This window comes from Engystomops pustulosus, chromosome 6, assembly GCF_040894005.1.
Source record: "Engystomops pustulosus chromosome 6, aEngPut4.maternal, whole genome shotgun sequence".
Taxonomy (NCBI): Eukaryota; Metazoa; Chordata; class Amphibia; order Anura; family Leptodactylidae; genus Engystomops; species Engystomops pustulosus.
In genome coordinates, this window is record NC_092416.1 from 185069417 (window position 1) to 185082577 (window position 13161).

The 13161-nt window shown below is 45.3% G+C and overlaps 2 protein-coding genes across 3 annotated transcripts; both read right to left on the minus strand.

The window, feature by feature from the left end:
- Positions 1 to 7284: 7284 nt before the first annotated feature.
- On the minus strand, positions 7285 to 10127 carry LOC140065413 (uncharacterized). Its single transcript, XM_072113033.1, has one exon. The coding sequence runs from the start codon at positions 9934 to 9936 to the stop codon at positions 9157 to 9159; it is 780 nt and encodes a 259-aa protein (XP_071969134.1). The 5' UTR covers positions 9937 to 10127; the 3' UTR covers positions 7285 to 9156.
- A 517-nt stretch (positions 10128 to 10644) lies between these two features.
- LOC140065418 (gastrula zinc finger protein XlCGF66.1-like) lies at positions 10645 to 12240 on the minus strand. 2 transcript variants are annotated; one of them, XM_072113039.1, is made up of 4 exons: positions 12110 to 12240; positions 11346 to 11432; positions 11040 to 11219; positions 10645 to 10956 (listed from the first exon to the last, which is right to left on the minus strand). In XM_072113039.1, exons 2-4 carry the CDS (start codon positions 11421 to 11423, stop codon positions 10816 to 10818), a joined length of 399 nt encoding a protein of 132 aa, XP_071969140.1. In that variant the 5' UTR covers positions 11424 to 11432; positions 12110 to 12240; the 3' UTR covers positions 10645 to 10815. The 2 variants fall into 2 exon arrangements, with proteins under 2 accessions (XP_071969140.1, XP_071969141.1); XM_072113040.1 differs by having other exon boundaries at positions 11346 to 12240.
- Positions 12241 to 13161: the final 921 nt, after the last annotated feature.

The following is a 13161-nucleotide window of genomic DNA, read 5'->3' on the forward strand; positions in this document are numbered from 1 at the left end:
GTAACAGGAAGAGGCAGGGTTAAATAGTTTGAGGGGGAAAGACCAGCGGCAATTAGTTAACACTTAATTTCTAATCAGCCAATCACATGGCGACAACTTTAGGCATGTAGACATGGTCAAGACAATCTCCTGCAGTTCAAACCGAGCATCAGTATGGGGAAGAAAGGTGATTTGAGTGCCTTAGAATGTGGCATGGTTGTTGGTGCCAGAAGGGCTGGTCTGAGTATTTCAGAATCTGCTGATCTACTGGGATTTTCACGCACAACCATTTTCACGTGCTTCCCGCTCAACGAGGGGGCGGCACCGGCCAGCACTGAGCTCCCGGGCCGCACGTCGTGTGTATATATATATATATATATGTGTAATATGTGTTTATATATGTATAATGTGTGTATATATGTAATATGTGTATATATATGTGTAATATGTTTATATATATATGTGTATATATGTTTGTGTGTGTATATGCTGTATCTACTGTTTGTTTATGTGTATATATGCTGTATGTATATGCAGCATTTGTACTACATGGTGGTATTCTGTATCTTTTATACTACTTGGTGGCACGCTCGATGCATTTTATACTACATGGCAGTATGCTGCATACATTTTATATTACATGGTGATACGCTGTATGCATTATATACTACATGGCAGTATGCTGCATGCATTTTATATTACATGGTGATACGCTGTATGCATCCACCTTGGAGGCTGTATATTCCTAGTGCCCAGGTAATCGCTATAGATGATTTCATCAATTACTACTACCTTTATATTACAATGTTTATGCTGGCACTTTAGATTGATTCTACTTACCTCAATATCCCGTTATCTTCCATGCCTCCTTGATGTTTTTACCTCCTTTCCAGTGTCAGCTGGTCATCTCCCAGTGTGTTAATGTCTGTTTTGTACAAATTAATTTCTGTATGAATTTTTAGTACATACTTAATAAATCTTTTTGGTAATAAGTTGCTGTGCAAATCTGGTTTCCTTTCTTTAAGTAGGTTTTGTATATTCAGTACCAGTTACAGGTTTACTTTAAATTTCACTTAGAGGAGTTTGGAACATTTCTCCATCTCTGTTTCAATTGCTCTTTTGGAGATTGCTATATCCTATACATGCATGCAAGGTCTTCCTCAGACCATAGTCCTACTAAGAGAATTCCTGTACATTACCTCATGTTGCTGTGGTCACAGAGATTTGAAAACCCCACAATTCACTCAAATTACCCTGGGAATATTATTGGTCACAAAAAAGCCATGATGCAATTTTAAGCCCCAGATCAAAATGCCTTTGCCTCTGCCCCAGTTCTCACACGGCCTGATATGGAGAAGCCATTCCAGCTGGAGGTTGTCGCCTCATCCGTTCGTGCTGCAGCCGTTCTCACCCAGAGACGGCCCAAAAGCCGAACCCTCACCCGCAGCTTCTTCGCTAAGACCTTCACAGCTGCAGAGAGGAATTATTTCATTGGTAATCAGGAACTTCTGGCCATAAAGCTAGTTTTGAAGGAATGGTGCTATCTTCTGTAAGGAGCTCATCATCCGGTCTATATCTATACTGACCACAAGAATCTCCTGTATCTCCAGACTGCTCAGTGTCTCAATCTTCATCAGGCTCGAGGGTCCCTCTTCCATTCTCGATTCAACTTCCTGATTCACTTCCGTCCAGCCGAGAAGAACATCAAAGCTGATACCCACTCTCATGCCTCTGATTTTGTTGGGGAAGAATCGGCTCCTCATCATATCGTTCCGTTGAAAAGACTGGTTGTTGCTGCTCCTGTGGACATACAGCAGCTTCCTCCTGGCAAGACCTATGTCCGACCTGCTCTTTGGAAGAGGATACTAACTTGGGGACATTGCTCTCGTGTGGCTGGGCACCCTGGGGTGCAGAGATCTATTGCTTGTTACTACTGGTGGCTAGATCTGGTCAAGGACGTTCAAGATTTTGTGGGTTCCTGCGCTTCATGTGCCTTTAACAAGTCATCACGTCTCAAGCCAGCAGGTCTGCTCCTGCCATTGCCTATACTCAGTTGCCGGGGGACTCACATAGCCATGGACTTTATTATGATCTCCCATCTTCTTCCGTTAATACAGTCATCTGGGTGGTAACGGATCCCTTCTCTAAGATGTGCCACTTTGTTCCTCAACCAGGTCTGCCCTGCCAGCCTGTTCTTCCGGCACATCTTCTGGCTTCATGGAGTTCCCCTGCACATTGTTTCGGAACATGGAGTCCAGTTTGTTTTCCATTTCTCTTTGAGGTCAACTGCAAGTTAAACTGGACTTCTCTTCTGCATATCATCCGCAGACTAATGGTCAAGTGGAGGATGTCAACCAGACTTTGGGCTGAATTCTCATACAATTCTCTGGACTCTGTGTATCTGTTATATCCTATACATGCATGCAAGGTCTTCCTCAGAATCTGCCGGCGCCGCTCCCTTTGTTTTCTTTGGACAACATCCACACCCAACTCTTCCTCTGTCTGAACTTTCTAATGCTCCTACCGTGGAGGAATTGGTTCAAGATCTCAAGTCCATCTGGGAGCAAAAATGGCAGTCTATACTTCGGGTCCGCCCGCACCCAAACCCAGGCAGGCAAGAGAGGCAGGTCTCCTCTAGTCTTCTCTCCAGGTGATAAGGTGTGGCTGTCTTCTAAATACGTCCGGCTGAAGATTCACAGCTTCAAGCTTGGTCCTCACTACCTGGGTCGCTTCGAGGTGCTGAGGCGCATCAATTCAGTGGCCTACAAGTTGCGCCTTCCTCCCACCGTGCACATCCCAAACTACTTCCATGTATCGTTACTCAAGCCTGTCATCCTGAACCCCCTCTCCTGGCAAGTACCTCCTCCTGCTCCTGACTCCACCGACATCTTTGAAATAAAGGAGATCCTAGACATGAAGACGGTGAGAGGTAAGCGGTTCTTCTTGGTTGACTGGAAGGGGTCCGGGCTGGAGGAGAGATCTTGGGAGCCCGAGAACAATATCCTGGACCATGAGCTCCTACAGAGATTCCTCCAGCCCAAGTAGTGGGGGAGGCCGAAGGGGGGGGGGGTACTGTTGTGGGTCACGGTGTGCTCCAACATCCCAGATCTCATACCCATGTGTCCTCGTTCCTGCCTCCGGTCCGGCATCTGTGTGCGCACATCCCCGTCTCCTAGGGCATCTGCGTGAGGTCTTCAGGAGCTTTCAAGGGCCAGCACATCGTTAATTGGTGCTGGCGACTTCCCATAATCCTTTATATTCCAGCCTATCCCTGCACACCCTGCTGGATCTTTGTGTCTCATAGCCTTAGAGTAAGCTTGTCTGTTGCCCAGTGCGATTATCTTGATTTCCCGTTGTGACCTCGATTCCGTTCCTGACCTCGCTCCTGTGCTGCCTGTCCTGACCTGCCGCTACGTCCCGACTCTGATCCTGTACTGCCTGTCTTGACCTCCTCCCTATCCCCGACCTTGCCTTACCATACAAAGTTGTGCCTGTGGAATGACATGGTAGTACCACGCCGCAACAAGTCCAACCTGCTTTGTGGCGGGCTCTGGTAAAAATTGTCTGCAATTCTACAGGGGCCATGCCCAGAAGGCCTGTGAGCCATGAAGAGGTTCCTGGGTTTTGCAAACTATTATCGGCAGTGTATTCCACACTTTTCCATGCTGGTGTCTACCATCGTGGAACTTACCAAGAAAGGTGTCAATCCCCGTGACTGGTCTCCTGCAGCAGAAGAGGTGTTCTCCAGGTTGAAGTCCGCTTTTGCCTCGGCTCCTGTTCTCACTAGGCCTGAGACAGAAACCCTTTCATCTTGAGGTGGATGCCTCCTCCGTAGGAGCTGGAGCTGTGCTCACCCAGAAATGGCCTATGCGCCACACTCTCACATGCGGTTTCGTTTCTAGGACCTTTTCTTCCGCAGAGAGGAATTATTTTATTGGGGACAGAGAACTGTTGGCTATTAAACTTGGCTCTGTAGGAGTAGCGGTATCTGCTGGAGGGAGCTCTCCATCCCATTTGTGTGTACACAGACCACAAGAACCTTCTTTACCTCCAAACAGCCCAGCGCCTAAATCCCTGCTGATCCATTTCCACCCTGTGGACAAGAATATCAAGACTAATGCACTGTCCCATGCTTCGGATGTCATTTGAGAGGAGCCTGTTCCTCAGCATATCATCTCTCCTGAACAACTTTTTGAAGCCGCTCCCATGAATCTTCGTCAGTTACCTTCTGACAAGACGTATGTCAGACCTGCACTCCTGTCTTTGGGACATTCTTCACGAAGGTTGGGCAATGCTCCATGGCTCTCATCTCCCGCTACTACTGGTGGCCAGGTCTGGTCCAAGATGTTCAGGATTTTGTGGGATCCTGCTCTTTCAGTGCCCGCAACAAAGCCTCTCGTCTCAAACCGGCTGGACTGTTACTTCCGTTGCCGATACCCAGTCGCCCATGGTCCCACGTGGCAATGGACTTTGTCACTGATCTGCCACTATTGCCTCTGGCAATACTGTCATCTAGGTGGTGACGGACCAGTTTTCCAAGATGGCCCATTTTGTTCCCCTTGCAGGTCTTCCGTCTTTTCCACGGCTTGCCAGTTTGTTCTTCAAGCATATCTTCTGACTGCTTGGACTTTCGCTGCACATTGTATCTGACTGAGTGGTCCAGTTTGTGTCCAAGTTCTGGCGTTCCTTGTGTAACCAGCTGCAAGTTAATTTGCTTTTCTTCTGCCTACCACCCTCAGTCGAATGGTCAAGTAGAAAGGGTGAATCAGACTTTGGGGTTTTACCTCCACCACTTTGTCTCTGCCTGTCAAGTTAACTGGGCTGATTTGCTTCCTTGGGCTGAGTTTTCCTATAACTCCTTGGTCTCTTGGTCTGCTGGTGCAGCTGCTTTCTTTGTGGTCTACGGATGAATCCCTCAGCCTCCTATTCCGCTGTCTACTCCTTCCGATGTCCCGGCGGTAGAGTATCTGGTGCAAGACCTGCCAGTCTCTTCTCCGTGCCACAGACTGCACCAAGACTCAGCTGACAAGAAGCGACGCACGCCTGTCTTCTCTTTGGGTGACAAGGTGTGGTTATCTTCCAGATATGTTTGGCTGAAGATACCAAGCTACGAGCTTGGCCCCCGCTTCCTCGGTCCCTTTGAAGTTATCAAGCGCATCAACCCAGTGGCCTTCAAACTCCACATTCCTTCATCCATGCGCATCCCAAACTCCTTGTTTCCCTCCTGAAGCCTGTTATCTTGAACCGCTTCTCTTTGCAATCTCCTCCTCCTGAGGCTGACTCCCCAGATGTCTCTGAGGTTAAGGAGGTGCTGGACATGAAGACCATGAGAGGTAAACAGTTCTTCCTTGTAGATTGGAAGGGGTTCAGGCCTGAGGAGAGATCCTGGGAGCCAAAAGAGAATATTCTGGACCGGAGGTTTCTTGGGACAAAGAAGAGGGAGAGGCCGAAGGGGGGGCGTGTGTTCTGTCACTGGTGCCCTCGCGATCCATGTCACGGATTGCAGGCAAACCCGTGCCCCTCTCCGTTGTGCGGCTCCCCCCGGCCTGCAATCACCTCTCCACGCGCCTGCTCCCATCCGGGTTAGCGCACCACTGATTGCCGCTGGCACTTCTGGGTTTCCATAAACGCCGGCTGTTCCCATGATTCCCTGCCGAATCTTTGAGCTGTTTTTCAAGAAGCGAAACCTCCCTCTGTGTTCCTGTGTTTCCATTGTCTTGCGTTCTTGTGTTCCCATTCCTATCCTATTTGCTGACTTCGGACCTGTACACTGATCTTGCATCTTTGCCGCCTGCCTTGACTACAAGCCTGCTTCTGACAACAAGCCTGGACTACGATTCAGTACTGTAAACTTGGCTGCCACCACAGGCTGTGGAACGACCTGGTTGCACCCTGCCGCAGCTCTGGTGAAGACCAGGTGCCACTTAGATTCTGGTCCCAGGTGTCAGCTAGTACCATGTTCCGCGGTGGTCCAGAGGGTCCACTCACCCCGAGCCCTGACATGGATCCTCTTTAACACCAGGGACGATGACGTAAGCCGACACCTAGGACCGGAGTCTGTACCCGGTTTTCACCAGAGCCCGCTGCAAAACAGGTTGGACTTGTTGCTGCATGGTACCATCATGTTGTTCCACAGGCGCGACTTTGTCAGCGGTGGCAGCCAAAACGAAGTACAGAATCATAAGGCAAGGTCGTGGTCGGGACAGGAAGGAGGTCGAAACAGGAAGCACAGGATCAGAGTCGGGGACTTAACGGAAGATCAAGACAAGCAGCACGGGATCAGAGTCAATAACGGAACCGGGGTCAGAAACACAGCAGAAACACAGCAAAACACATGGAATAGCTTTCTCAGTGGCACTAGGCACAAAGATCTGGCTGGGAATGCTGGGAGAGGCTGGCTTTTATCAAATTCCTGGAAATGGCCTGTACCGATTAGCAGTGCGCTGGCCTTTTAAATCTTCGATACAGGGACGCACACGCCGGGCTGCTGGAGCAGGAATGGGGGCAGGTAATGCAGGGAGGGAAGCTGGGGGGGGGCACAGAGGCACGGGTCTGCAGAGGATGCCCCCTGTCTATGGCAATGGTAAAACCTCCTCTCCTCCAGGTGCAGAGGATGCCCATTTATGGTGATGGTAGAACCATCTCTCCCGTAGGTGTAGGAGATTCCCCCTGTCTATGGTAATTGTAGAACCACCTCTCCTGTAAGTGTGGAGAATGCCCTCCGTCTACGGAGATGGTAGAAACTCCTCTACTCTAGGTGTAGAGGACGCCCCCTGTCTATGGTGATGGTAGAACCTCCTCTCCCGTCGGTGCAGAGGATGCCCTCTGTCTATGGTGATGGTAAAACCTCCTCTCCTCCAGGTATAGAGGACACCCCCTGTCTATGGTGATGGTAGAACCACCTTCCCTCTTGGTGCAGTGGATGCCCCCTGTCTATGGTGATGGTAAAACCTCCTCTCCTCTAGGTGTACAGGATGCCTCCTGTCTTTGGCAATGGTAGAACTGACTCTATAGTGATGGTAAAATCCCGAAACTGTGTGAAATTCCTCTTCGTGGTGATGCATCTTGATGACATCCTGATATAGTTACCTGATGTCATTACACGTGCATGTATTGTTCGTGCTGGTGTCACATTGTCTCAGTTCAACCCTGAAGGGAAATAAGTTTCTTAAGGCAAAGTAAGATGAATTCTGTGCTCTGACTTCTTGCTACACTTCAGACTGGATATGAAAAATGTGAAGGATGTGCCTTATCACCATCATTCAGAATTACAGACCAGTTGGACAACGTATCAAAGACCTGTCTTGTTTGGTGACTGTCGCTCTGGTTTACCAAAAGTACATGAAATGCAGACTGGTCTCTCATAAGACTCAAAAATTTATTTCCATTCAATTCTGGTGGTCAACCCTGTTATACCTCTTTCACACAAACATTTAGTCCTATGGCGCCCAGTTTCAGCACAGTGAGCACACCCGTGTCACGGTTGTTCTAGCATGTTTTTCTTAAATAGTTTTCCACTAATTCCAGCTGTGCCAAAAAAACAGTTTTGGCTATTCAGCATTTTTTCCACTTGCATGGTCTTCTGCTGGAATGGAGTGTCCCCTTTTTAAACAGTATTGCTATTTCAAAAAAATTATTTTTAGTTCCATCTTCTGTGTATATCGAGTTGGTTTTGTTAACCTTTGTATTCTGTTTCATTGATTGTAATTTTACCACAGCACAACCAACCTTAGCTAAGAGGAGCCGTCAATCTTGGTAGGTCATGCTCATTATTCCTCCCCTCTGGACAAACTGGCCAATGGGGAGAGAAGTGAGAAAATTACAAAGGCAAGTTCGGTTTTTGAGAGAAAAGGGAAAGATAATAATCTTTAGATAAAAGATAAGAAAACAAGGTCTAAAGAAAGAAAGGAAGACGAAAGAACAAGTAGTTTACTCTACCAAGAAGCAAAAGGGACGAGTGATCAGCAAACATTTCTACGAAAAAATCTGCTGATAAAATTCTCTGTTATACCTAGAGATGAGCAGACGTGAACTTAAGGTAAGGTGTCCTCTGTTCAGGCAGCTCCACCCAACTCGGATATGTTGATCGATGGGCTCCAAAGCCAATCAGGTAGCTTTATGCCCCAAGCAACTAGGCATGGCTGTGATTGACCAGGTGGACAACCCATTTAAATCAATTTCGATGTTCCACATTGATGGGGAGAAATATTGCAATGGACTTATATGTTACTCATGTGCCGCTATCATCTGGATGCTCTACTGCTGGGGTGGCAGATGACTAGTCCTCGTTAGGGTCTTCAAAAATAGGTAAGGTTTTATTTTAAGAGAACATCTTATTTATTTTTTCCACGAACAGAAAACCCACATTTATCCAAATGTCTTTATGTTTCGGAAGATCAAATTGTGAATTTCAATTAAGAAATTTCCAACAAGACAGGAAGACCAACACAACCATAGTCAGGATGAGTTTATGGTCGAAACCACAGGCAACCAAATTATACATAAGAAGAACTGATGGAGACTTTAAAAAAACATTAAATTACAAAATATGTAAATTTTCTAGGAATTTTGCCTTTGTGGGAATATTAAACCTAATGTCATGTTCCCACACAAGTCTACATGAATGCATGTTTTGTGTCCTGGCTCACTAAAGGATTAGCCATTAAAAGGGCTATCCTACTATACTTTAGATAGACCTGCCACCGGATCTACCTTAATAGATAGATCCATGATGGTAGATTTCCTTTAAAATCACCATCATGTGTCATAATATTCATGGAGTGGATTACAATTCAGTTTAAGGCAAAACATCAATACTTGAGTTAAAGGAAATATAACACCAAGATGAAGTATTATTTTAATGGTTTTAAAAATTCTGCCAGGGGCTCCAGACTTTATTGACATCTATACAGCCTGAACCCCATCAGCTCGTTTGCTTAATTTTTTTAATCTTTTTTTTTTTCGTAAAAACAAGGTCCTAAAAACCTAAAATAAGAGCAGAACCTGACAGAGGGGGCACAAACCAGCATGTAAGTGTGCTTGGTCTATAATCCTTCATCCTGGTGGTAGATGTCCTAAAATGGAACTGTCCTTCTTCTTGTATGACATCATACTTGTCCTGGGTGACTTTTTTGATTATTAAAATGATACGATCTGATGGGTAAAATTTTCCCAGATTCATAACATGAATTCAGCTTCTCCACTGTGTGAGGACTTCTGATGGTTAAGAAGATTTGATTTCCGAGCAAACCATTTCCCACAATCTGTACATAAAAATGGCTTCTCTCCTGTGTGAGTTCTTTGATGTCTCACAAGATTTGCATTGGATCCAAAACTTTTCCCACATTCTGAACATGAAAATGGAGTTTCTCCTGTGTGAGTTCTCTGATGTCTTACAAGATCCGATTTCTGGTAAAAACATCTACCACATTCAGGGCATTTAAATAGCTCCCCTTTGTGACTTCTCTGGTGTATTACAAGAGCTGTTTTCTTGTTAAAACTTTTCCCACATTCTGAACATGAAAATGGCTTCTCTCCTGTGTGACTTCTCTGATGTATAACAAGATCTGAGTTTTGGTAAAAAAATTTCCCACATTCTGAACATGAATATTGCTTGTCCCCAGTATGAAGTCTTTGATGTATAGTAAGCGCTGATTTAACACTATAACATTTCCCACATTCTGTACATGTAAATGGCTTCTCCCCCGTGTGTCTTCGCAGATGTACAACAAGAGCCGACTTGCGGGAAAAAAATTTCCCACATTCTGAACATGAAAATTTCTTTTCCCCTATGTGAATTTTAAGATGTCTAACAAGATAAGAACTTTGACTAAAACATTTGCCGCATTCTACGCAAGAAAATGGTTTCTCTCCTGTGTGACTTCTCTGATGTATAACAAGATCTTTAAGAACAAAATGTTCCCCACTTTCTAAACATGACTTTGTGTTCTTATCCATTCCTGATGATTCAGTAGAAAGGACACAACTTATAGCATCAGATGGTGGATCTTGTGTGTGAAGGTCGGAGGATACATCTGGGATATTCTCATGATCTTCAGATGTATCTGGTGTGATACAACCATCACCTGCTGTAACATGTGATGATATCAGATGTTCCTCTGAGCTCCTGGTGTTGCCATCTGTGAAGGATAAAACACATTATATAATGCAACATTGATGGTGGTAAGAAAACTCTGAACACTGTAGTTCAGCAATCCGGGTACATGCAGCATTTCTTGTCTGCCCATGGTGGCTATGACTTTCCTGCTTACCATAAGGTTCTGTATTATTACTGATGTAACATCTCAGTCTCCTCCTCCGAGGTCCTGGTGAGCAGTATTCCTGACCCTCATAGCTCCCACCTTCCAGCTTTTCTTAGTCTATGTCTCCATGTTCTGTATTGTGTTATCACTCGTCTCTGCTTTATCTAGTGGTTACTACTCACCTGGGCAGTTACCTGTAGGAATCTCCTCCTTACATCGCTCATCGCCCCTCACATATGTCTCTGGGGCAGTAATATTCTTCACATCTTCACCCTGAATAAAATGTTAAAAGAAGTCACACTGAAGATCTTAGATAAGAAAAGATCAATAATTTATCAAAATAACCAAATATGACCTGGCAGAAAAAAACTACTGATCAGAGAAGATGTCATTACTTCTTATCTCCATCTACCTGATGATCCTGTGGGACATATTTCTCCTCTGAACAATCCTGTGGTAGAAGAAGAGGACTGGGACATCTCTCCGGTGATGTTCTCTTACTGGATCTACCTGTAGGAAACATCCAGAGACTGAATTCCTTCTTTCCATACAGATAATGAAAGTACGTGTGGATTTAGTCCTGTCTATTACCTGCTGATGTGAGGGGCTGGTGGTCCTCCATCATGACGTCCTTGTACACATCTTTGTGTCCTTCTAAATACTCCCACTCCTCCATGGAGAAATAGACAGCCACATCCTGACACCTTATAGGAACCTGACACACACAATGATCCCGTCATCACCCAGATCCCTTCATAGCGTTACTGTATAATGTCCCAGCATTCCCAGCAGTGTCACCTCTCCAGTCAGCAGCTCCATCATCTTGTGGGTGACTTCTAGGATCTTCTGCTCATTGATGTCATCATGTATCAGGGGGTGAGGTGGAGGAGCCGGGATTGGGCTCAGGGTTCTCCCCCGTCCTTCATACACAGGGGCCTGACAGCGCCCACTAGAGGTCTTCTTCACTACTGTGTAATCCTGGTTATGGAGAGACACAGTGATAAATCTCCCTCCATACATTTCCAGAATCTCTCACCTCTCCAGTCCTATCATCTGTTATTCCCATAGATAATGATGTAATGTGACCTCATCACAATCTCTCACCTCTCCAGTAATATAGAAGAGAATCTCTAGGGTGAGCTGGAAGATTCTCTCCACCATCTTGTTACTGTCTTTGTCCATTGTCTGAACCTGAATGCAAAAAAAATTAGCCAGTGGTAAATTCCATGTAAACGATAGTTGGAAATAACCAGTCGCTGATGTTTTAAAAAAAACTGTGAAAAGGTGTCTTGCAACACTTTAATGGCACCATGAGCACATCTAGGCCATACGGCGATGACTGGGTAATTTGTAAACATTTGTAGTCTCCATGATGTCAGAGAAGACTGTTGTAGGAGGACTAGAGTATGGCAGCTCCTGTTCCTTTACTCATCCTCTTCCATGATCATAAAACTGAATTACATCAAGAGCTTTAATGTTCGTGTCGATCTGCCTTCAGGGCCAAAATCCCTCCTGCTGGTCTAGAGGGCTGAATCGGCTTCTGGTGGCGGGTGACTAATGAGCACAGACATAATCTGTGACCTACAAATTATTACCAACTTTGACCTCAAAATAATAATAATAATAATAATTATTATTATTTTTATAGCGCACACGGATTAGGCAGCGCTGCAACAGTTATAAGATTCGAAAGCTGAACCAAGATGACAAGTTATTCCCTATCACATGAGGATCAAACTGCTAGACCCCCACCTATCAAGAGATGGGGGCTTCCAGGAATCGATAAATCTCCCGTTAGTGAGAACGGGATCCCCATTCCCCAGATTACTGGCACTACCACTGTTCTCGTGATGCAGTTGCTGTTGTACCTCCACTGATCAGCCAGTTATTCTCTTTCCTGTGGATAAGGAATAAGTGGAAAACTTTGCACAGCTCCGATGAATGTGCCCCCCGGTTATCCTGACAGACACCGGTGACTACACACCCACCTCCCCCTGCAGAGCTGTGCCCTAGATATATGTGACAGGACCTGTGATGATGTCATAGTCATGTGACCAGCCCCATGTGTGGGAGGAGTCAAGTGTTGCTGCTGGAGAAGCTTTACGTGAAACACTTCTGTCTTAGCCAAACATTATGTAAAACAATGGGATTTATGTGCATCATTTAATATAGTACAGAGAAAACTAAAAAATTAAAAACCAGCTTCCATTGTGAATGTTTCTGTAATGTATTAGCTTCTTCGCTCCTTCTTTTATAAAAATTAAGTACTGTATATACTCAAGCAATTAGAACAATCCTTACGAGAGATTAACAAGTTCTTAAAAGCATTGACATTTCTAAAACATCCTACAGCGTTTTTAAAACCTGTTAAACAGAAAAGGCTTGATGCACATGAACGTGTAAAGTGATATTTTTTCAAGTCCAACTTCCATCAGTTTGGCTTCATTTTTACATTGTTTTACTATTTTTAACAGGCACGTGGTATCCGTCTGGAATCTTGCCGTAATTTTACAATAAACTTATTGTTAGGGTTGGGTAACACTGAAGACAGGGGATAGTGTGCCCTGAGCTCTCCCCCAAACCGTGGGGCAACTACTTGAAGACTCGGAATACACTAGTTAAGTGCGGGAAGGGAACAACACGAACAGACTAACAAACATAAAACACAAAAGAGTAGTTAACTAGCCGGAGTCACAACGAGAAGGAACGTCAAGAGCAAAATCAGGAAGCAAAAGGGTCAACTTCAAAAACTAGAGATCACAACAATACAGAACACAGAGCAAGTCGAACCTATAAGCCGAGAGCAAGCGATTAAGGGACTTCAAACACTGGCACAGGTGACTAGTGAAGCTGCAATTTATGCAGCCAGAACCAGAACCTGATAGGAGTTGGACAACTTCTGGGAATTAACCCCTCATGG